This window comes from Rhagoletis pomonella, unplaced genomic scaffold (assembly GCF_013731165.1).
Source record: "Rhagoletis pomonella isolate Grant_MI unplaced genomic scaffold, Rhpom_1.0 Rhpom_scaffold_00007, whole genome shotgun sequence".
NCBI classification, from domain to species: Eukaryota; Metazoa; Arthropoda; class Insecta; order Diptera; family Tephritidae; genus Rhagoletis; species Rhagoletis pomonella.
Genome location: NW_023458561.1, coordinates 69,319,305 through 69,335,489, shown reverse-complemented (window position 1 = coordinate 69,335,489; position 16,185 = coordinate 69,319,305). Strand labels below are relative to the sequence as shown.

The 16,185-nt window shown below is 39.4% G+C and overlaps 2 protein-coding genes across 2 annotated transcripts in view; both read left to right on the top strand.

Annotated features, from left to right (window-relative positions):
* The first annotated feature begins 854 nt into the window (after positions 1-854).
* Positions 855-7,065, top strand: LOC118743444 (protein three rows). The gene is made up of 5 exons (XM_036476109.1): positions 855-1,374; positions 1,434-3,332; positions 3,396-4,226; positions 4,288-4,476; positions 4,867-7,065. Exons 1-5 carry the CDS (start codon positions 1,057-1,059, stop codon positions 6,538-6,540), a joined length of 4,911 nt encoding a protein of 1,636 aa, XP_036332002.1. The 5' UTR covers positions 855-1,056; the 3' UTR covers positions 6,541-7,065.
* Positions 7,066-14,934: 7,869 nt separating this feature from the next.
* The window catches only part of LOC118743437 (rhythmically expressed gene 5 protein-like), a 243,331-nt gene continuing 242,080 nt past the window's right edge, over positions 14,935-16,185 (top strand). Inside the window, exon 1 of the mRNA XM_036476100.1 lies at positions 14,935-15,817. Within this exon, the coding sequence (XP_036331993.1) occupies positions 15,626-15,817 (192 nt within the window). The 5' untranslated portion in view covers positions 14,935-15,625. The remainder of the gene's footprint in view (positions 15,818-16,185) is intronic.

Sequence of the window (16,185 nt, the reverse complement as noted above, 5' to 3'; positions counted from 1 at the left end):
GGCTGACGTTTGTAATTTCGGCGTCAGGTTATTTTCTGTGAAAAGTAAACAAAGAATATGAAGACGAAGAAGGTCTGAAATTTTAAGAAAAACCATTTGCTTTAGTTTTATGCATACAGCCCAATGACGGTATATTAAAGAACACAAATAGCCGCGGTATTGGAAGTGCGGTAAAAGGCTGTACAAAAATATTCAGCAGCGTGCACAGTTGATTACGCGGTTCAAGCACATGTATCGTAACAGTAGCCACCCACGACGAACATGTGCGCAAGCCTGCTCGCCTTGCGGTGTATGATTGCGGGGCGCTTTAATTTTCAGTGAGCGTATTCGCCGTTTGTGGCATGGTTTGCGAACATTGCATTCGAAACAAAAACAACAACCTCATTTTGTGTTGATGCTTGCAGTATGCACATCGGCGGATAAATGCATCCAAGCCATGTGCGTTAATTGAATTTTTGATAAATGAGGCTAAATTACTATGGGCCATTTTCCCAGTCATTAGTTGACTATTAGAAAACCAGCTGTTTTTAACTATTGTTTAACTAATGGATGTGCATTAGTTAACCGCAGTCAACCATTAGTCAAACTGATACACTGAAATGAAAAATGGTGGTTTAACATTAGCATAGTAGTAGTAGTAGTAGTAGTAGTAAAAACGTTATCTGATTCAGCTATTGCTGAAAGCCTTAAAGGCGCCGAACGCCTGAAAACCTTATTGTGGAGGTGTGCTTTTAATGTGTAGTGTATTTGGCGTATATCATTTTGTGTTTGAAAACTTCGATGTCATATTTTGTTGCATTTTATCGAAAAAACATCGATATACTTTATTTTCACACGTTTCTAATTCCTTGCAGCACATAGCGTTACCAGACAGTTGAAGGTGTTTATTTGCATTCATTTGAGGATTTGGCATCTCTCACAAAATTGAACAAAAGGTTGGCTGCGCTGAAAAAGCGCCAATAAAAATTTGGTTTTTTCATTTGAACAGGAACGACAATTAGCACAGAATTAACAAATTATAATTATTGACGCACATATGTAAGTTAGAAAATAATAATGTCAGCCGATTATGAACCAGCATTTAGGGGCTCACGTGAAACGGCTGTTAGCGCTATGCATAAAGTCCAACAGCAGCTGCTGGGGCTTGCAGATAAAGGCAATAAGGACTCCAACAGGCGTCAAATGCAACTAGCTTTATCTGTATTGCGTTCTATTTGCTCTGTTGCCACGAAGCCGGGGGGCAACCATTATGATGTCTATTGTGATACACTGGTGAACGTCCTGGCGAAGAATATACAACCATCAGTCGGCGCGAAGTACTGGACAATGTATCTGGAGCATGTACGGTATTTGCATCACATTCTTGCAGATAAGGTGAGAGAAAGATTAGGTATTTTGTTTTCATAATAATTAACTTTAGTTTTCAATATTAGAAATTGTTTAACGAAGCCGAAAGGCTATGTGGTTTCGTAGCAAGTCTCCCTTATTATCTCCAAAGTGACGGGGACTATAAGGTGTTGTTAGGAATGTTTCTGCAGCACTTACTTAGCCAACATAATCACATGAGCGTAAACGCCAGTCAGGCACAAGAGCACATTGTGAGGATATTAGATGCACTAAAGGAGTTGTTCATACGAATGCAAAATTGCAACAAGGAATATAATTTTACATATCCAGAGTTAATATCAGATTTTGTGCAATATTTGGTACCGAAGCGTGTTTCCACAGTTTTTAATTATCTCGCAACGCTACCGTCCAGTAAAACACAGATGTACGATTCCTTCTTCTCACTTCTGAAAGAACTTCGTGCCCCGCAACCAACAAAAGAAGAGCTCCAAGCTCATTGTCAACGCCATATAGAAGCGCTCACAGCCTTCTTCCAATTGGATGTATCCGATAGGTTACAACAGCAATTAGCGTTACGACACATGCGTACATGTCGGGATATGTCTCTATTTGCAAATGACAAAAGCTCCAACTATGTGTTTTCATTGCTATATTATCTGGTAAAATTAGTGTATGGCTTGCCCAACCCTGGAGAATTCAAAGACGTCTATAAAGATTTAAGCGGAAAACTAACAACATTCTTCGATCGTTACGGGGAGATGTTAATGCAAGAACGATGGTTTACAGATGTACCCGTCGTGATAGCTGTACTCTTGTCTCACCTACAACATCACCCCACCACACCTTTCGCTTTCTTCTGGCAACACATGAATAACATTGAATGTTATATATCGCATTATGAATTAATACTCGGCTGTTTACGGTTGGCACCCCGGATTGCCGAAACTAAGCTACTAAGAATTGATTGCTGCACAAGCGCTAGGAAACATACAATAATTTCCTTGGTGGTCAGTGGGCTAGCAGCGTACTCATCTTACGCCTTAGCAGTCGATGACTCAACAACCGAAAGCGAAAAACTCTTTATTAGCCTTCGTACACAGCTACTTCTCTTGATACGTCACGGAGTCAGTGTGCTCGACTCTCTCGTTTGTATAACTCCTGAATCGGCAGAATTAAAATTGATCTTCTGCCGCTTTGTACAACTTACAATGGATATGCGCACCCCGGCTCAAATACGATTGTGCTTAACACTGGCTGAATTTCTGCTCCGCATAAGACATAAGTTCCCAATCAAGGATTGGACATTGATGCTAAGACGCCTGTATAAAATGTCTATTAAAGCGAACGATGCCGGCTTGATCGCAGATTTGCATGCGGCACATATTTCCTCAATGCTTCAAGAGGGTCCGTGGCCCGACCTTTCGCTACTGCGAACACGCATTGGCCACTTCCACACTGCCTCGCCACATATCACAGCTGGCCAATGTATTTTGCAGCTATCTTTGCAAAGTCATAGCCCCTTCAAGGTTTTTCTGGACTCTCCACAAAAGCATTTATTGCATTGGTTGGAGACGCAACAGTTTCTCAAGTATCACAAGTCCAACGAACAGCTTCAAATAACTCTAATGCAGTGCAGCCCAACACAGTACAATGAGGTGTTGGTTGCACGTGGTGTTGGTACTTTGCAAGCAGCAGCAGCTGCCCGATTGAGCCAAATCAAAAGTGAGTTAGAAAATAAAATGCATAAAACTGCTGGGCTGACCCGTCTGGAACAGCTCTGTTGGGCGCATGTAAACACAGCACTACTCCACGATACGTTGAAGCTGCAGAAAGAATCGCGGTCTGTTGAAACAAAGTTTCAGGAAGATAATCTCGAAGAATTGTTGCAACGTAAGGAATTGGCAACGGTGACAGTAGTGAATGAGGTAAAACTGGTCAAGCAAGCTCAGACAGCTGTGAAGGGATTTGAAAAATTCTATGAGGAGGTAAGTATTTTTCCTCTCTAGCTCTTGCCCAGTAACGACCATGTAACTCATGTGTGTTTTTAGGCTGACACTGAACCTATCATTACCAATGAGGTGTACATCGACTGGGAGGCCATTGTTGAAGACGTAACCAACTTAGCGCTTTATTTCCAACTGTCCGGCTACTCGGACTTGGCAACGGACGCTTGGGTTCTACATTACCGTATAACCAACATGATTGATGATACATACAATTCACTTCGAAGTCTTTCGTACTTCTGTGAACACAGTCAATACTTCATCACCTTAGAAAGGGGCATCGATTTAAACGAAGAAGTGGGGCAAAAACAGAATTTCCTATATGTGGCCATGCAACAGCTGCCAACGCTTCCTAAACGTTTTCAAAACTATGTGCTCATGAGCCTCTGCCAGTTGGCCCACTATTATGCCAGCAAGGGCCATCTCAGTTATTCGGAAATATTGCTTGAGTGGGTGCAAAAAGAGCATGGTGAGCTTCCCAACCAGCAGGGCAAATATAATGTGGTACTTGGCACAGTCGACGTGGTCAAATTTCGTATTTTGTGGAAACATCTAGGCAGTAGCCAATGTCAGAAAGACGTACAACTCTCACAACGTAGCATGCTGCGTGAAATGGAAGGCACATTGGAACGATTTCGTGGCGATTTTTTCAAACTCTCCACCAGTGAACTAATGTCTTATACAATTTTGTTGTTGAGCCTTATTGAGCAAGTGGCGGAGTGCGCAGCCAATCGGCTGTGTGATCACTTTGTCAATTCATATTTCGCAGGCACTTTCAAGCTATTATTGCAATCGGGCTCAGCATTACGCATAATACAAATGTTAGCGATGTGGGCGTGGAATAATTTGCAGATGGAGCATGTGAAAAAGGCGCAGGTTAGCATAACAAATACGTAAATTACATCGATTACTTAATATTCCAAAATCTCTTCTAAAGACCAAAGTGAAACTGATAGAATACATATTGGGAGTGAAAAGCCTAGAATATCTGCGACAAATGAGTGAAGAAGCTGCTGTTGAAAAAAAGTTGTCTGCACCGGTTACGTACACAGCATTGGAGTTGTTGCAATCGGGTATGGAGCCGTTGCGTAAAATGATACCGCCACATTGTACACCCAATATAAAGGTATTTTTGATTTAAAAACCAAGTATATATTATTTTGGATTTTTTTGTATGAGGCCATGAGAACCAGCGTAGCGTTTTTAAAAATATACAGGCAAGACGAGAACAATATTCTTCGGGGAGATCAAGGTAAAATAAGGGCGATACACAACCGTTACCAATCTGGGTGACGATACGCAGCTCTGCATACGACTATAGGCTATCTCAGTTCCTTGGAACATCACCTCCATGACGAACACACAGATGGTCGGCAACGTACGAAGGGACCCATAGTTTTCCTTTCTAATTATTCATTTTAGACCACATATCTAATTAATTCAATATGTTTGGCTACTCTGGTTCTCATAAAATCATATATCTTGAAATGCTATATTTTCGATTGAACAATTTTAGGTTAAGATGGAACTTAGTCCGTCAACGCGAGGCGAAAATAGTCTCAACCGCTTTCTTCGTATACAATGCAACGATACGCTTCGAGAGTATGAAATTCTTCAGTGGTGTTGCTTCACGGTTGGCTGCTTGAATGCCAGACTCTACTTCCTTGCCGATAATCATGATAATCTGCAGGACTTCTATGAAACTAGTCAGCAATGGCTGGACAAGCACAAGCAAAATACACATTTACGCATAAGTTTTCAGAATATACAACTTCTATGCTTGCAGCATTACGTCAACTTCCTACGTTCACATAAGAAATATGAAAAGGCGTTGGCCTATCTCAAAGCGGCACTGGCTAACTGCACTGACATGAAGGGAAATGTAGACACTGTGTATGAAATACATTTTTTGCTACAATTGCGCGCCACAAAAATAGAGATGTCATTAAAGAAAGAGAATATAAATCGAGCTGGCTTGCGGCGTGCGCTCACGTTCAACGTATCGCCAGATTTAGATAAGCCGGAATGCGAAAATTTGGTAGCAGTATCTATGGCACCAGCCAGCGCACGAAAAAAATTAACAGCACCCACCTTCAAAATATACGGCAGCAATGGTAACACGCCTGAGCTTACACCGAAACGCATTGTCACGGTCGCGTCAGCGGTTTGTAAAACGAAAGAAAAACTGGTGCCTTCGCACTCGGTATCGAGTGTGAGGAAAACGAGAAAACGTTTGGTAGCTGAAAATGAACAAAAAACTCCAATGAAAGCAATCGTAAGCTCCACAAATTCAAAATCGAATATAAAGTCTTTGACAGCAAGGAAATTACGTGAATTCCGGGCAGCAGCTAGCGACTCGCAAAGTAGTTCGTCCTATTCCACGCCCGAAACTGATACGGACAATATTTTGAATCAATGCCAACGTATAGAATCAATCGATTTGTCGGACATCGATAACGCCAATAAGACTCGAAAAGACCTTCCAAATTCTATTACTAAATCCAATGCCAAACAACAAAGCGCACTCAAAGCCAGAAAGCTTCGTGAGGATATATTGAATATTTGTCAGAAAATTGAATCAATTGATTTGCTGGAAGACGATGAGCGCACAATAATAGCAAATCAGAGTGGCACGCCGCCCACCATGCCCGAGGAGATCAAACCGAATAAATCATTAGTTATCGATATTTCTGATGACATTGATGACACTCCACCAAAAACGAAAACTTCAACCACAAAAAATACCGCTAAAAAAGTACCGCGCACCGAGCAAGCAAAACGCAAAAGTAAGGAAACAAAAGCAAACAATGCGTCGGCAGAAATGAGCACATGCGCCACGGGCGAGACAACCTCAGTAATGTCAAGTGAACCACGCGTGCGGGTTGTGGAAAAGATCAAAATAACAGAGGACATAAAAGCCATAACTACAAAGACAAAGACGCGTGCGAAGACCGAAGTACGCACCCTGAAAGTGATAACCAAAGACACCGAAATTAAGGTATTATCGCCCAGCACGAAATCGACTACGAAGGGCAAAGAGAATGCAGTCACAAAAAACGGCAGCAGCAGCAGCACAACTCGTGGGCGACCGCGGACGGCGGCCCGCAAAGCTTCCAACAAAGACAATGACGCAAATGTTGCACCACCCGTGACAGTCAGCAGAACGCTAAGCAAACGTGCCAGGCAATAATTTTGCATACAATATTTTATTTATTATGTTATACGTATGTAGTTAAAAGCCTCTGCTGCTCTTTCTATATTTTACTTATATGCATATGTTCGTATTTTCAAACTATTCATTTACATATGTATGTTTTTTCATTGTATTCTAACTTCACTTGCTTTTATTTTATTTTCTATTCTCATACATTTTAACAATGAAACAATAATGGTGTACACCTTGTATTCCGCACATTCATAAAGCCAGTGGTGATTGATTTTATTGACTTCAAAATGATTTCAAAAATGCAATGCAGTGAAACTTTTCAGAGGGGGGAACCTATGAAAAACGCAAACTTGAAAAAGTCGAAAAATGTTCGGCCCTATGCTGAATATCGTAATCGGCATCGTCGACGATCGTGATGATATATTTGTGATCAGCGACCCTAAACACATTCGAATCCGCCTTGACTTAATAACTGACAACTGTTTTAACCAACTGAATGACAAATTTACGCATTTACGGACATGACGTCTTCTAACGGTCGCTGCATTTACGTAATAGTGAATTTTTAATTGGCGTGCTGTTTTGGACTCGGCCAAAATCGCTTAGGCGGTTACAGCGCCAAATAAGAAGAAGAAGAAGAATTTTTAATTCTGCCACGTTTTATTTGATGCATTATTAATTTATGAGTCTTTTGACATCTTCTTCTTTATTGGCGCTGTAACCGCCTAAGCGATTTTGGCCGAGTCCAAAACAGCACGCCAATCATTTCTTTTCTGTGCCAATTGGAAATGCCAAGAGAAGCCTAGTCCTTCTCCACCTGATCTTTCCGTCTCAGTGGGGGCCTCCCTCTTCCTCTGCTACCACCAGCGGGTTCCGAGTTGAATACTTTCAGAGTACTTGAATACTTTCCGAGTTGAATGCCAAAAGCCACACTGATAAGGTCCAATCAGTTCGTTGACGGTGGGCTTCAGTCTTTCGCAAAATACACTCGACCTTATAGCCTATGCTTAGAAGGCTGATTCCGCGCTAGTTGGCGCGAATGGCAGGGTCGCCTTTCTTTTGGATTGGGCAGAGCACACTTAAATTCCAGGCGCCGGGCATGCGTTCATCTGACCATATTCTGCAATAAAGCTGATGCATGTACCTCAACAGCCCCGCGCCGCCGTACTTGAATTGCTCGGCAGGCAGGCTGTCAGCTCCAGCAGCTTTTGTTGTTTTTCAGCCGCATAATCGCTATTCGTACCTCGTCATAGTCAGGCGGTCAGTCAGTCAGTCTGCTGCCATTCAATAGGGTGGAAAAGTGCTCCCTCCATAATTTAAGTAAGTTCTGAACATCAGTCTCCAGGTCGCCATGGTTGTTCTTACAGGAGTTTGCCCCTGGTCTTGAAACCTTCCGTAAGTCGCCTAACTCTCTGATACCATTTTCGGGCGTTTTTCCTGGCGGCCAGCATCTCAAGCTCTTCGCACTCACATATTTCGGCCACTCTCTTCTTATTGCGGGCAAGGCAAGGTAAGCGTGAAGCCTTGCGACGTCTACTACAGTTGCCACGTAAAGGAGCGCAAATTCGGTGTTGGATTCGTGGTAGGAGAGAGACTCCGTCGCCAAGTACTGGCGTTCACCCCGGTGGACGAACGTTTAGCCACAATCCGCATCAAAGCGAGATTCTTCAACATCTCGCTTATCTGCGCCCATGCCACGACGGAAGATGAGGACGATCCGTCCAAGGGTCTCTTCTATGAGCGCTTGGTGCGACATATGAGCGCTGCCTCCGACACGATGTCAAAATCGTGCTCGGCGATTTTAATGCCAAGGTGGGCAAGGAAGGGATCTTTGGCGCCACTGTCGGAAAATTCAGCCTCCCCGACGAAACGTCCTATAACGGACTGAGGCTGATCGACTAAGCCGGGTCCCAAAACATGGTAATATGTAGTACTAGGTTCCAACATAAGAACATCCACCAAGCTACATGGCTGCCTCCAGATCGAAAAACGAGAAATCAGATCGACCATGTTGTGATAGACGGAAGGCATGCTTCCAGCGCTTTAGACGTACGTAGCCAAGAAAGGCACCTGGCTCTGTGCAGCAAAAAATGTGCGCCCAACAATGCAAGTCAAGTTTAACGTTGAAAAGATACAATTACAACAGACGGCCAATTTATTCGCCACTCGACTCACACACCTGCTCTCTGAGAGCATTCTTCAACAATCCGACATACACGAGCAGTGGAACCACATTTCGCGATCATTCAGTACCGCCGCGGAAGAAGTACTTAGTTGGATTTCAGCGAGCCCGAAAGAACAATTGGTACGATGAGGAATGTCAAGAAGCCGCAGAGAATAAAGACGCCGCCAATAGGGCCACGCCACTAAAGAAGGAAGCGACATCGACATGGAGATCGTGCATATTATGGAGAACACAATTTTTTGAATCGCTATACCTCAAATGATAATTATTAGGAAGAAAAATATTATAATATATATTTTCGTCTCAGCTATTTTTATGATAAACCTTACCGTTTTGCTGAAAAATGCAAAAATGCAAAAATGCAAAAATTCAAAAATTCAATTTATGTGACCTTCGACCTTGAATAAATTTTTTTGCAGACGTCAGATCGATGGGGACTTTTGACACCTTATTTCTAATGGTGTACCGAAGCTCTTCACCAAAATTTAGCTCTGTCGGAATTTTTGTTATTTGAAATGTCTACTTCGACCGGACTATTATCGAGCCCTAACCGCCAAAAAGATTTAGGCGACTTTTTTTTCAAAATTTTCTTTTTGATGCAGAAATGTTCCGAGAGCATCTAGCAGAATTGCTGCATCAAAAATAGAATTAAAAAAAATATCGCTTCATCTTTTTGGCTGTTAGGGCTCGATAAACTCGATACCGATCGCAATTAAGTTAATATATGGCTGATTAATGTGTGAGTAAAAGGACATCAAGTTCGCATCTTAAGTCTTTCGTTTCATTAACAACGCTAAGATTCTCGCATCTACCGGTGGTACTTTGCAGTGATTAATTGCGTGCATGCATAAATGCTATGAATAACGAAATGATCCTCGTTAAGTATTTTGTTATTATCTCTGACCAATTTTATAACGGCAAAAATATTTATCACGGCAGAAAACCACACCCGTTTGCACTTTTGATGACACACACGCGCTTCATTGCATTTCGCCATGGGAGTGGCATTCTATGTAACAGCAAAGTATCTTCATGCAATATTAATGTATAGATACATACATACAAACAATATTTGTATGGGCAAAAGCTGCATTTGTTGGTTGTGAATCCGCAATTACAAGCGAATAGGAATAAAAACTCTTTGTGAAGTATTTACCAGAAAGCGCTGTTAAAAAGCATTGGAGACGATTCGGAAATATTCTGGAATATCCGCCATTCGAATCTAAAATATGTATGTATTTAATTTAAAAAAATATAGCAACAAGAAAGTCGTCAGGCCTGTAACCTCCACTGGCATTCCTGTTTCTTTTAGCAACTTTTCACTAATTCTCAAATATATATATGCAAAATAAGCGCAAGCAAATCGGTAAGTAAAACGCGATTCAGTTTACAAATCTATACATATGTATAAGTACATACTTATTTGAACATTAGGGTGTCCATCGAAAATATTTTTTTTTTTTTTTTGTAAATTTCAAGAGCCTTATTTTATTCGATTTTATGAGAAATATTATTGCCTATTTTTATAGATTTTTTAAAGATCGCGACCTCCACCTGTCGATTAGGTCAGAAAATACGATTTTGCAGATTTATGAGTTTTTGAATGACTATTTTTGATTCGGTTTCAAATATTGAATATGTTCTGAGGAGAGGATATATAGGCCTTTAAAATGGTATATAATCATCTATTGTCGGACTTGGATTGTTGGTATTTTTTATCGGGTAAAATAAAAAAAAAAAACATATTTCTCCTAATTTATTTATAATTTGTAGCGGACTTTCAGATTTTTTGAGCAGTGTGGCTAAGGAATTTTTCAAAATTAATTCAAGATTTCTATATACAATCGCTCTTTAGCAAAGAAGTGGGTTTTCAGCAAATTTTAGAAAAATGGGGGTGGCACCGCCCATTTTTATCATAAACTAGTTGACCAATCTCAACCAAATTTATGCTTAGCCTTCTTAAGTACCGTCTTGAATATTTTTGAAATCGGACAAAAACCACGGCAGGTCGCCACCTCTAAATGACCTTTAAATAAAATTATAATTCTCATAAACACGAATAAAATTAGGGGGTAGGGTCTTGAAATTTCCAAAAAAAAAAAACATTTCCAATGGGCACCCTAATGAACATGCATACATATGTACATACATACATATGTACATACATATATGCACGTATTAAGTAAACAATATTGAAACCGAAGTGAGACAAATCTTTAAAAACTAATTGGAAAGCTGCAAAAAACGCGAGAGTCCCTCAGCGGCAATTTGCAATTAAGACGACGGCAACTACTCCAACAACAGCGTTATGCTATATTGCTTTCTAGAATTTTGTTCAGAACCTGTTTCGAAATTGTGACACAAATTTCTTCTTAAATAATAATTAATATTTGGGCCGCAATTTTAGCACTTTTTACCTTCTACGTTCGTCCAGATGCTAATTATTTATTTTTACTGCAATTTTAAAGCGAACAGAAAAAATTAACAATCGTTTGACACCGAGTGGTTAGAGGTGCGTACTACACTCAATAGGACCTATATAGGTTCGATACTCGCTCTTCGTCCGACAATGGCACGACTCGGAGTGTATTTTTGCTATGAAAAAGCCTCCGCCACGCCCTCTCTTCTGTCGCATTTTCGTTACATCGATGCTTACATTTAGTTATTTTTACATGGTGCCAAAAAAAAACTTACTCTGGATGGGCGGGATCGGTATTGAATATTTAGTCCCACGCCCATCTCTAGTACATACATACATATGTACATATGTATGTATGTGGATATGGGTCATTTTCAAAGTGTTCATGGCAGGTATTTTTTATATATTTTTTTTTAAGATTGATAAATTTATTCTCTGAAATCGTTTACTGACATGGATACTAAACTGCTTTCAAGCTCTTAAAAAATTATAACTTTTTATTATTTTTGCATTTTTGTAAAATATTTTGCTGAATGTCACTTTTTGTACAAGTAAGCTAAAGTAATAAATAAGTTTAGAAACTATTAGCAAAAAGTATACTTACCGATAAGCATTGTACTGATTTTTAACATTAAATGCATGCTTTTTAAATATTTGCATATCACTTTGAAACTCACTTATCAGATAAGCTAATTTTGAAGTTGTTTCCGCCTTCTTCATGACGTTAATGAGGGGTTTTTCTTGGGAGGCAGGCTTTTTCCCATATATGCTGTTTGCACACATTTGGGGAAATAAGCTATTCAAAAAAAAATCCCTTTTCACCTAAAAGTGACAATGTGGAAATACTTTACGTTTTTTCGTGTTTTTTTTTCCAAGGAGTCTTACCCCCTCATTATGATTTTGCATACGATAGACGATAAACGCTTGTAAGCATATCGTATGAAATCAGTTCGCCCACAATCTGGCATCTCTGCCTACAAAGCCCTTCCAGAAGCCCTTCTATGGGTAGCGAAAACAGAATCCATTCAATTTATGCCCTCCATACAATAAAGAAAGTAGAAAGGAATGCAAAATGGAAGACCTCTTGACTGTCAGAAAGGCATATTGGCTACTTCTTAAGTGAATACTGAACACTTAGCTGGAGTAGAAACCTGATTTAATTGATTCAATAACATTTTCATCTTGATAAATTAAATACATACTTATTTATTATTATGTATTCGATTAAATATTGGGTCTTTCGTTTTTTGTATTATTTATTTGTTTTAAAAATAAATTTGGCCCACATTTTTGTAAATAAATTTTTTTTTTTTTTAACAAAAAACGTATCAAATTAATTTACTCTTATTTATTTTTTATTTCAATTTTCTGGGGGCAACGTAGCATTAGGGAATTTTTCGCCTGCATTCAACTTTGAGGAGTTGACGTTTTTTGTTGCACTTTTTTCATAACTCGCTTTTTGTTTAAATATTCCTTTTTATTGATGTCAAATTTTAATTGTATTCGACTGTGGTTTTTTTAATTGTGTAAATTTTTTTCCCCGGTATACATATGTATGTATGTATGTATGTATGTATACATATATATTTACTAATTGCACTCCGTTTAATTTATACGCCTGCTAAACCTCTTTTATTAGCTGCTTATTTTAAATATTAATGATTTTTCGTCATTCTTTTTATTTTATTTTTGTTAATTTTTAATTGAAATGCGTTAATTCCTAATTTTTGTAATTTTTTGCAATTACTTTTAAATCTTAACATATGTATGTATGTATGTATGTGTTTTATATGCCATCTTCGCATCGATCATCGCCGTCACTGCAGTCACCTAGAATGTCAGAAATACTCGTTTGTATTGAAATGCAACAAAAATTGCAACGCTAATCACCTTAAAACAGTAAAACACACAGCTACATAGATATTCGTGCATACATACATACATATGGGTTATTCCATACAATATTTACACCTCAATATTTTTTTTTGTTTGGCGTGAAACCCCTTTTTTTGACATTCTTTATCGAAAAAAAGAAGACACCAATTTTTTGATTTCGTCATGATGTTCGAAAATTTCGGAAAAAAAACTCCGAAATTTTTAACTCACAAATAGTTATATTTTTTAAATGCTTTGCAGTTAATAAACTATTTGTGGGAGAAAATCAGTTAAGCAATCAAAATGTGCGTAATTACCTCGGTTTTCCGTTGGAGTATGAGAAAAATTAAATAAATAATTTTTTGCATTGAAAAATTGCAATATTTTATATCTTTTTAATACTTTTTTTATTAATTAATTATTTAATTAATAATATAATTGCATTAAATTATAACAGTTTCCAAGTCAGCCATTTTCTCCGACAAATAGTTTATTAACTGCAAAAAATTGAAAATATATACTTCCTTGTCAAATCAAAATTTCGAAAAAAATTTGTCCTGATTTTCGAATATCATGACGAAATAACAAAATAGGTGTATTCTTTTTTTCGATAAAGAATGTAAAAAAAAAAAACATTTTACACCAAAAAAATTATTGAGGTGTAAATATTGTTTGGAATGACCCATATGTACTTATGTGACTACAGAAACGACTAAGGTCTCGGTGAAGTTGAACGACTTTCGTGTCTTGCGCCCCACCTTGCAGCCCGCGTTCTCCGGCTATGCTGTGCTGTACTGCGCTCTGCCACACATCGCCACCGCAGCGGGAACAACGGCACATGCCTCAACCATTTCGGCAAGCGCGATGTTCGTAGATGACGGAGTAGGTAGGCTCCATGGTAGTCGCCGCCGCGGCACCACTTGCTTCTTTCACCATTCGCTGTGTGTTGTAGTTGTTGCTGTTGTTTTATATAGTTAGTTAGTTAGTTATGCGCTTCAGCAGCCACTATCGCCACATTTCAAAGCCACCGCGTTTGGTGCTCTCTCTCCCGAAATAGCGAATGATGAGCGCCGAATGGGGTTGAGGAGTCACTATTTATATCTATTGGGAACTAGTAGTGACAGTGTTGATGTTCTCCGCATACCAATATGCACACATTCATACCTACTTACATACGTGCGTTTTCACTGTGCAGTAGTGGTTTGTGTTTGCTCCATTGGGCTGGGGCGAGTTTAGGCGCCGTGCGACGGTGTTCTCTTGCCAGCTCTTCCACAAGTTTCGCTGCCAGCTACATATTGTTGAAAACCGAATAGCAGTTAAAGTATAAATGCCTGAGCTGGCGCGCGAGAGGCTTCATTTCAAAACGAGTCTACAGACGAGTCGAACCTGAAAGCGGTGTATACTTGAAGCGCAGCCAGCCCCTTTGTTTGCTCCCAACTGAAGTCAAACAATTTTTTGCATTGATCGCACAGAAAGGTGGAGAAAACTGAAACACGAATGTCAAAAGAGCGAATTCGGAAAGCAGCGCTTATCAAACTCACCTTGAAGCAACTAGAAGAAATCGGGCAAAGTATATACGAAGACGCGAAAACGCGTAAACGGAAGATAGCTTAAATCTAAAATCATAAATGTTGATTTAGTTGTACCTTTTGCTAATACGAAATACAAAACAAGCGTGAATTGCGCTGTGAACCGACGGTGTGTGGGGGCTTACTTAATTCCAAAAACAAAATCGGTGGATTTACGTCACTTTCTTGTTATTTTGTATTGAATTTTTAATTTCGGCCATAACTTGTATACCTGTTGTGTGTTTTCGGCTGGCTTGTCTAGCGCAGCTAAGCAGTGCAAAGTAGCCGCAACGTAGGAGCTGAATTAAGAGCAGACAAACCAGGCCGTCATTCGCTTACTGACCAGCTGAAGAAAGTCACCGAAAGACGGAACCAGGCGAATAGGCAGTACGAGCAGGGCGAGAAGGTCACCTGCTGCTCTTTTTGCGCACTTCATTCGCTGCGTGCTGAACTCACGTCGCCGCAGTAGTCATCCGGTCGATCGCGTGCGCACACACATCAGACACACTCGCATTCATAATCGCCGGATATAACGCTTGAAGCGATTGTGCAAGTAACCCACGACGGTATCGAAATAGCTACCAGCTAACGCCATCGCAGCGTGGCCTATCGATTCGAATACGCCCGATGATGAAAAAGAAAGTCGCACCTCAGTGAAATTGTGTGCACGAGTAACAAAAAAAAAAAGAAAGGAGAAACATAGACAAGAAAGTTTGCAAATCGAACTAAAAACTACATACATACGTGAAAAGCATAAAATACCAAACTAAAATAAATTAAAGAAAAAGACCAACAAAATCTAAAAAAAAAAAAAATAAAATTACGGTAAACGGCCAACGGCAGCATTTCGTTAAACCAACTTGTCGCTTCGCGTTTTCGATGTTATACAACTTGAATATTTAAGTTTAAAAAAACATATATATATTTTTCGTGTTTTTGTTTTTCTGCCGAGTGTCGCACTATTTGGCTTTATTTATTGCCAACCAAGCCAAATAACAAAAAAAAAACAAAACACAATAACAAAATTTAAAAAAGCAACCAACCAGCATTTCGGCGAAAATAATGAGGAACTACACACACAAAAACAGCAATGGCAGCTGGGGCAGCGCCAGCAGCCGCGGAGTCGGTGTCGGTGTCGGTGTCGGTGTCGGTGCAGCGAAAGTAATTGCAACATGCCTCATCTTAAGCGTTTCCATGCAAATGTGCTGCGGCTCGGCGATACCGATTTGGGAATTTTTAACGCGCAATGAAAAGGTAAGCCAAGCACAACGCCAACAAAAACCAAAAAAAACAACAACAACGTAGATATTGTACCCTACCAACAAACACTTGGTGAACGAAAATATTTTAATTAAGCTGTTGTTGTTTTTCTGTTTTTGTTGTGCTTTATTTTGTTTTTGTTTTTGTTTTTTCAGTGTTATTCGAAGCAGGGTTATAAGGCTTAATTTTATTTAGTTATTTATTGTTTTAACAAGTTTATGTTTTTATTCATAAATTTTATCGTAAACTGGTTTTAAATGTTACGTGTTTGCGTGAATATATATGTATATTTTTTTACGAATTCGTTTGTATTGTATTAACTGCGTTGTTAACGCATATTCGCATAGAGCGATCCAAAGCTG

Excerpts from the sequence above, each read along its gene's own strand:
- LOC118743444 (XM_036476109.1), top strand. The coding sequence starts at position 1,057 with ATGTCAGCCGATTATGAACCAGCATTTAGGGGCTCACGTGAAACGGCT. Across the intron at positions 3,333-3,395 it reads TTGAAAAATTCTATGAGGAG|GCTGACACTGAACCTATCAT; the intron begins GTAAGTATTTTT and ends GTGTGTTTTTAG. Across the intron at positions 4,227-4,287 it reads AGCATGTGAAAAAGGCGCAG|ACCAAAGTGAAACTGATAGA; the intron begins GTTAGCATAACA and ends TCTCTTCTAAAG.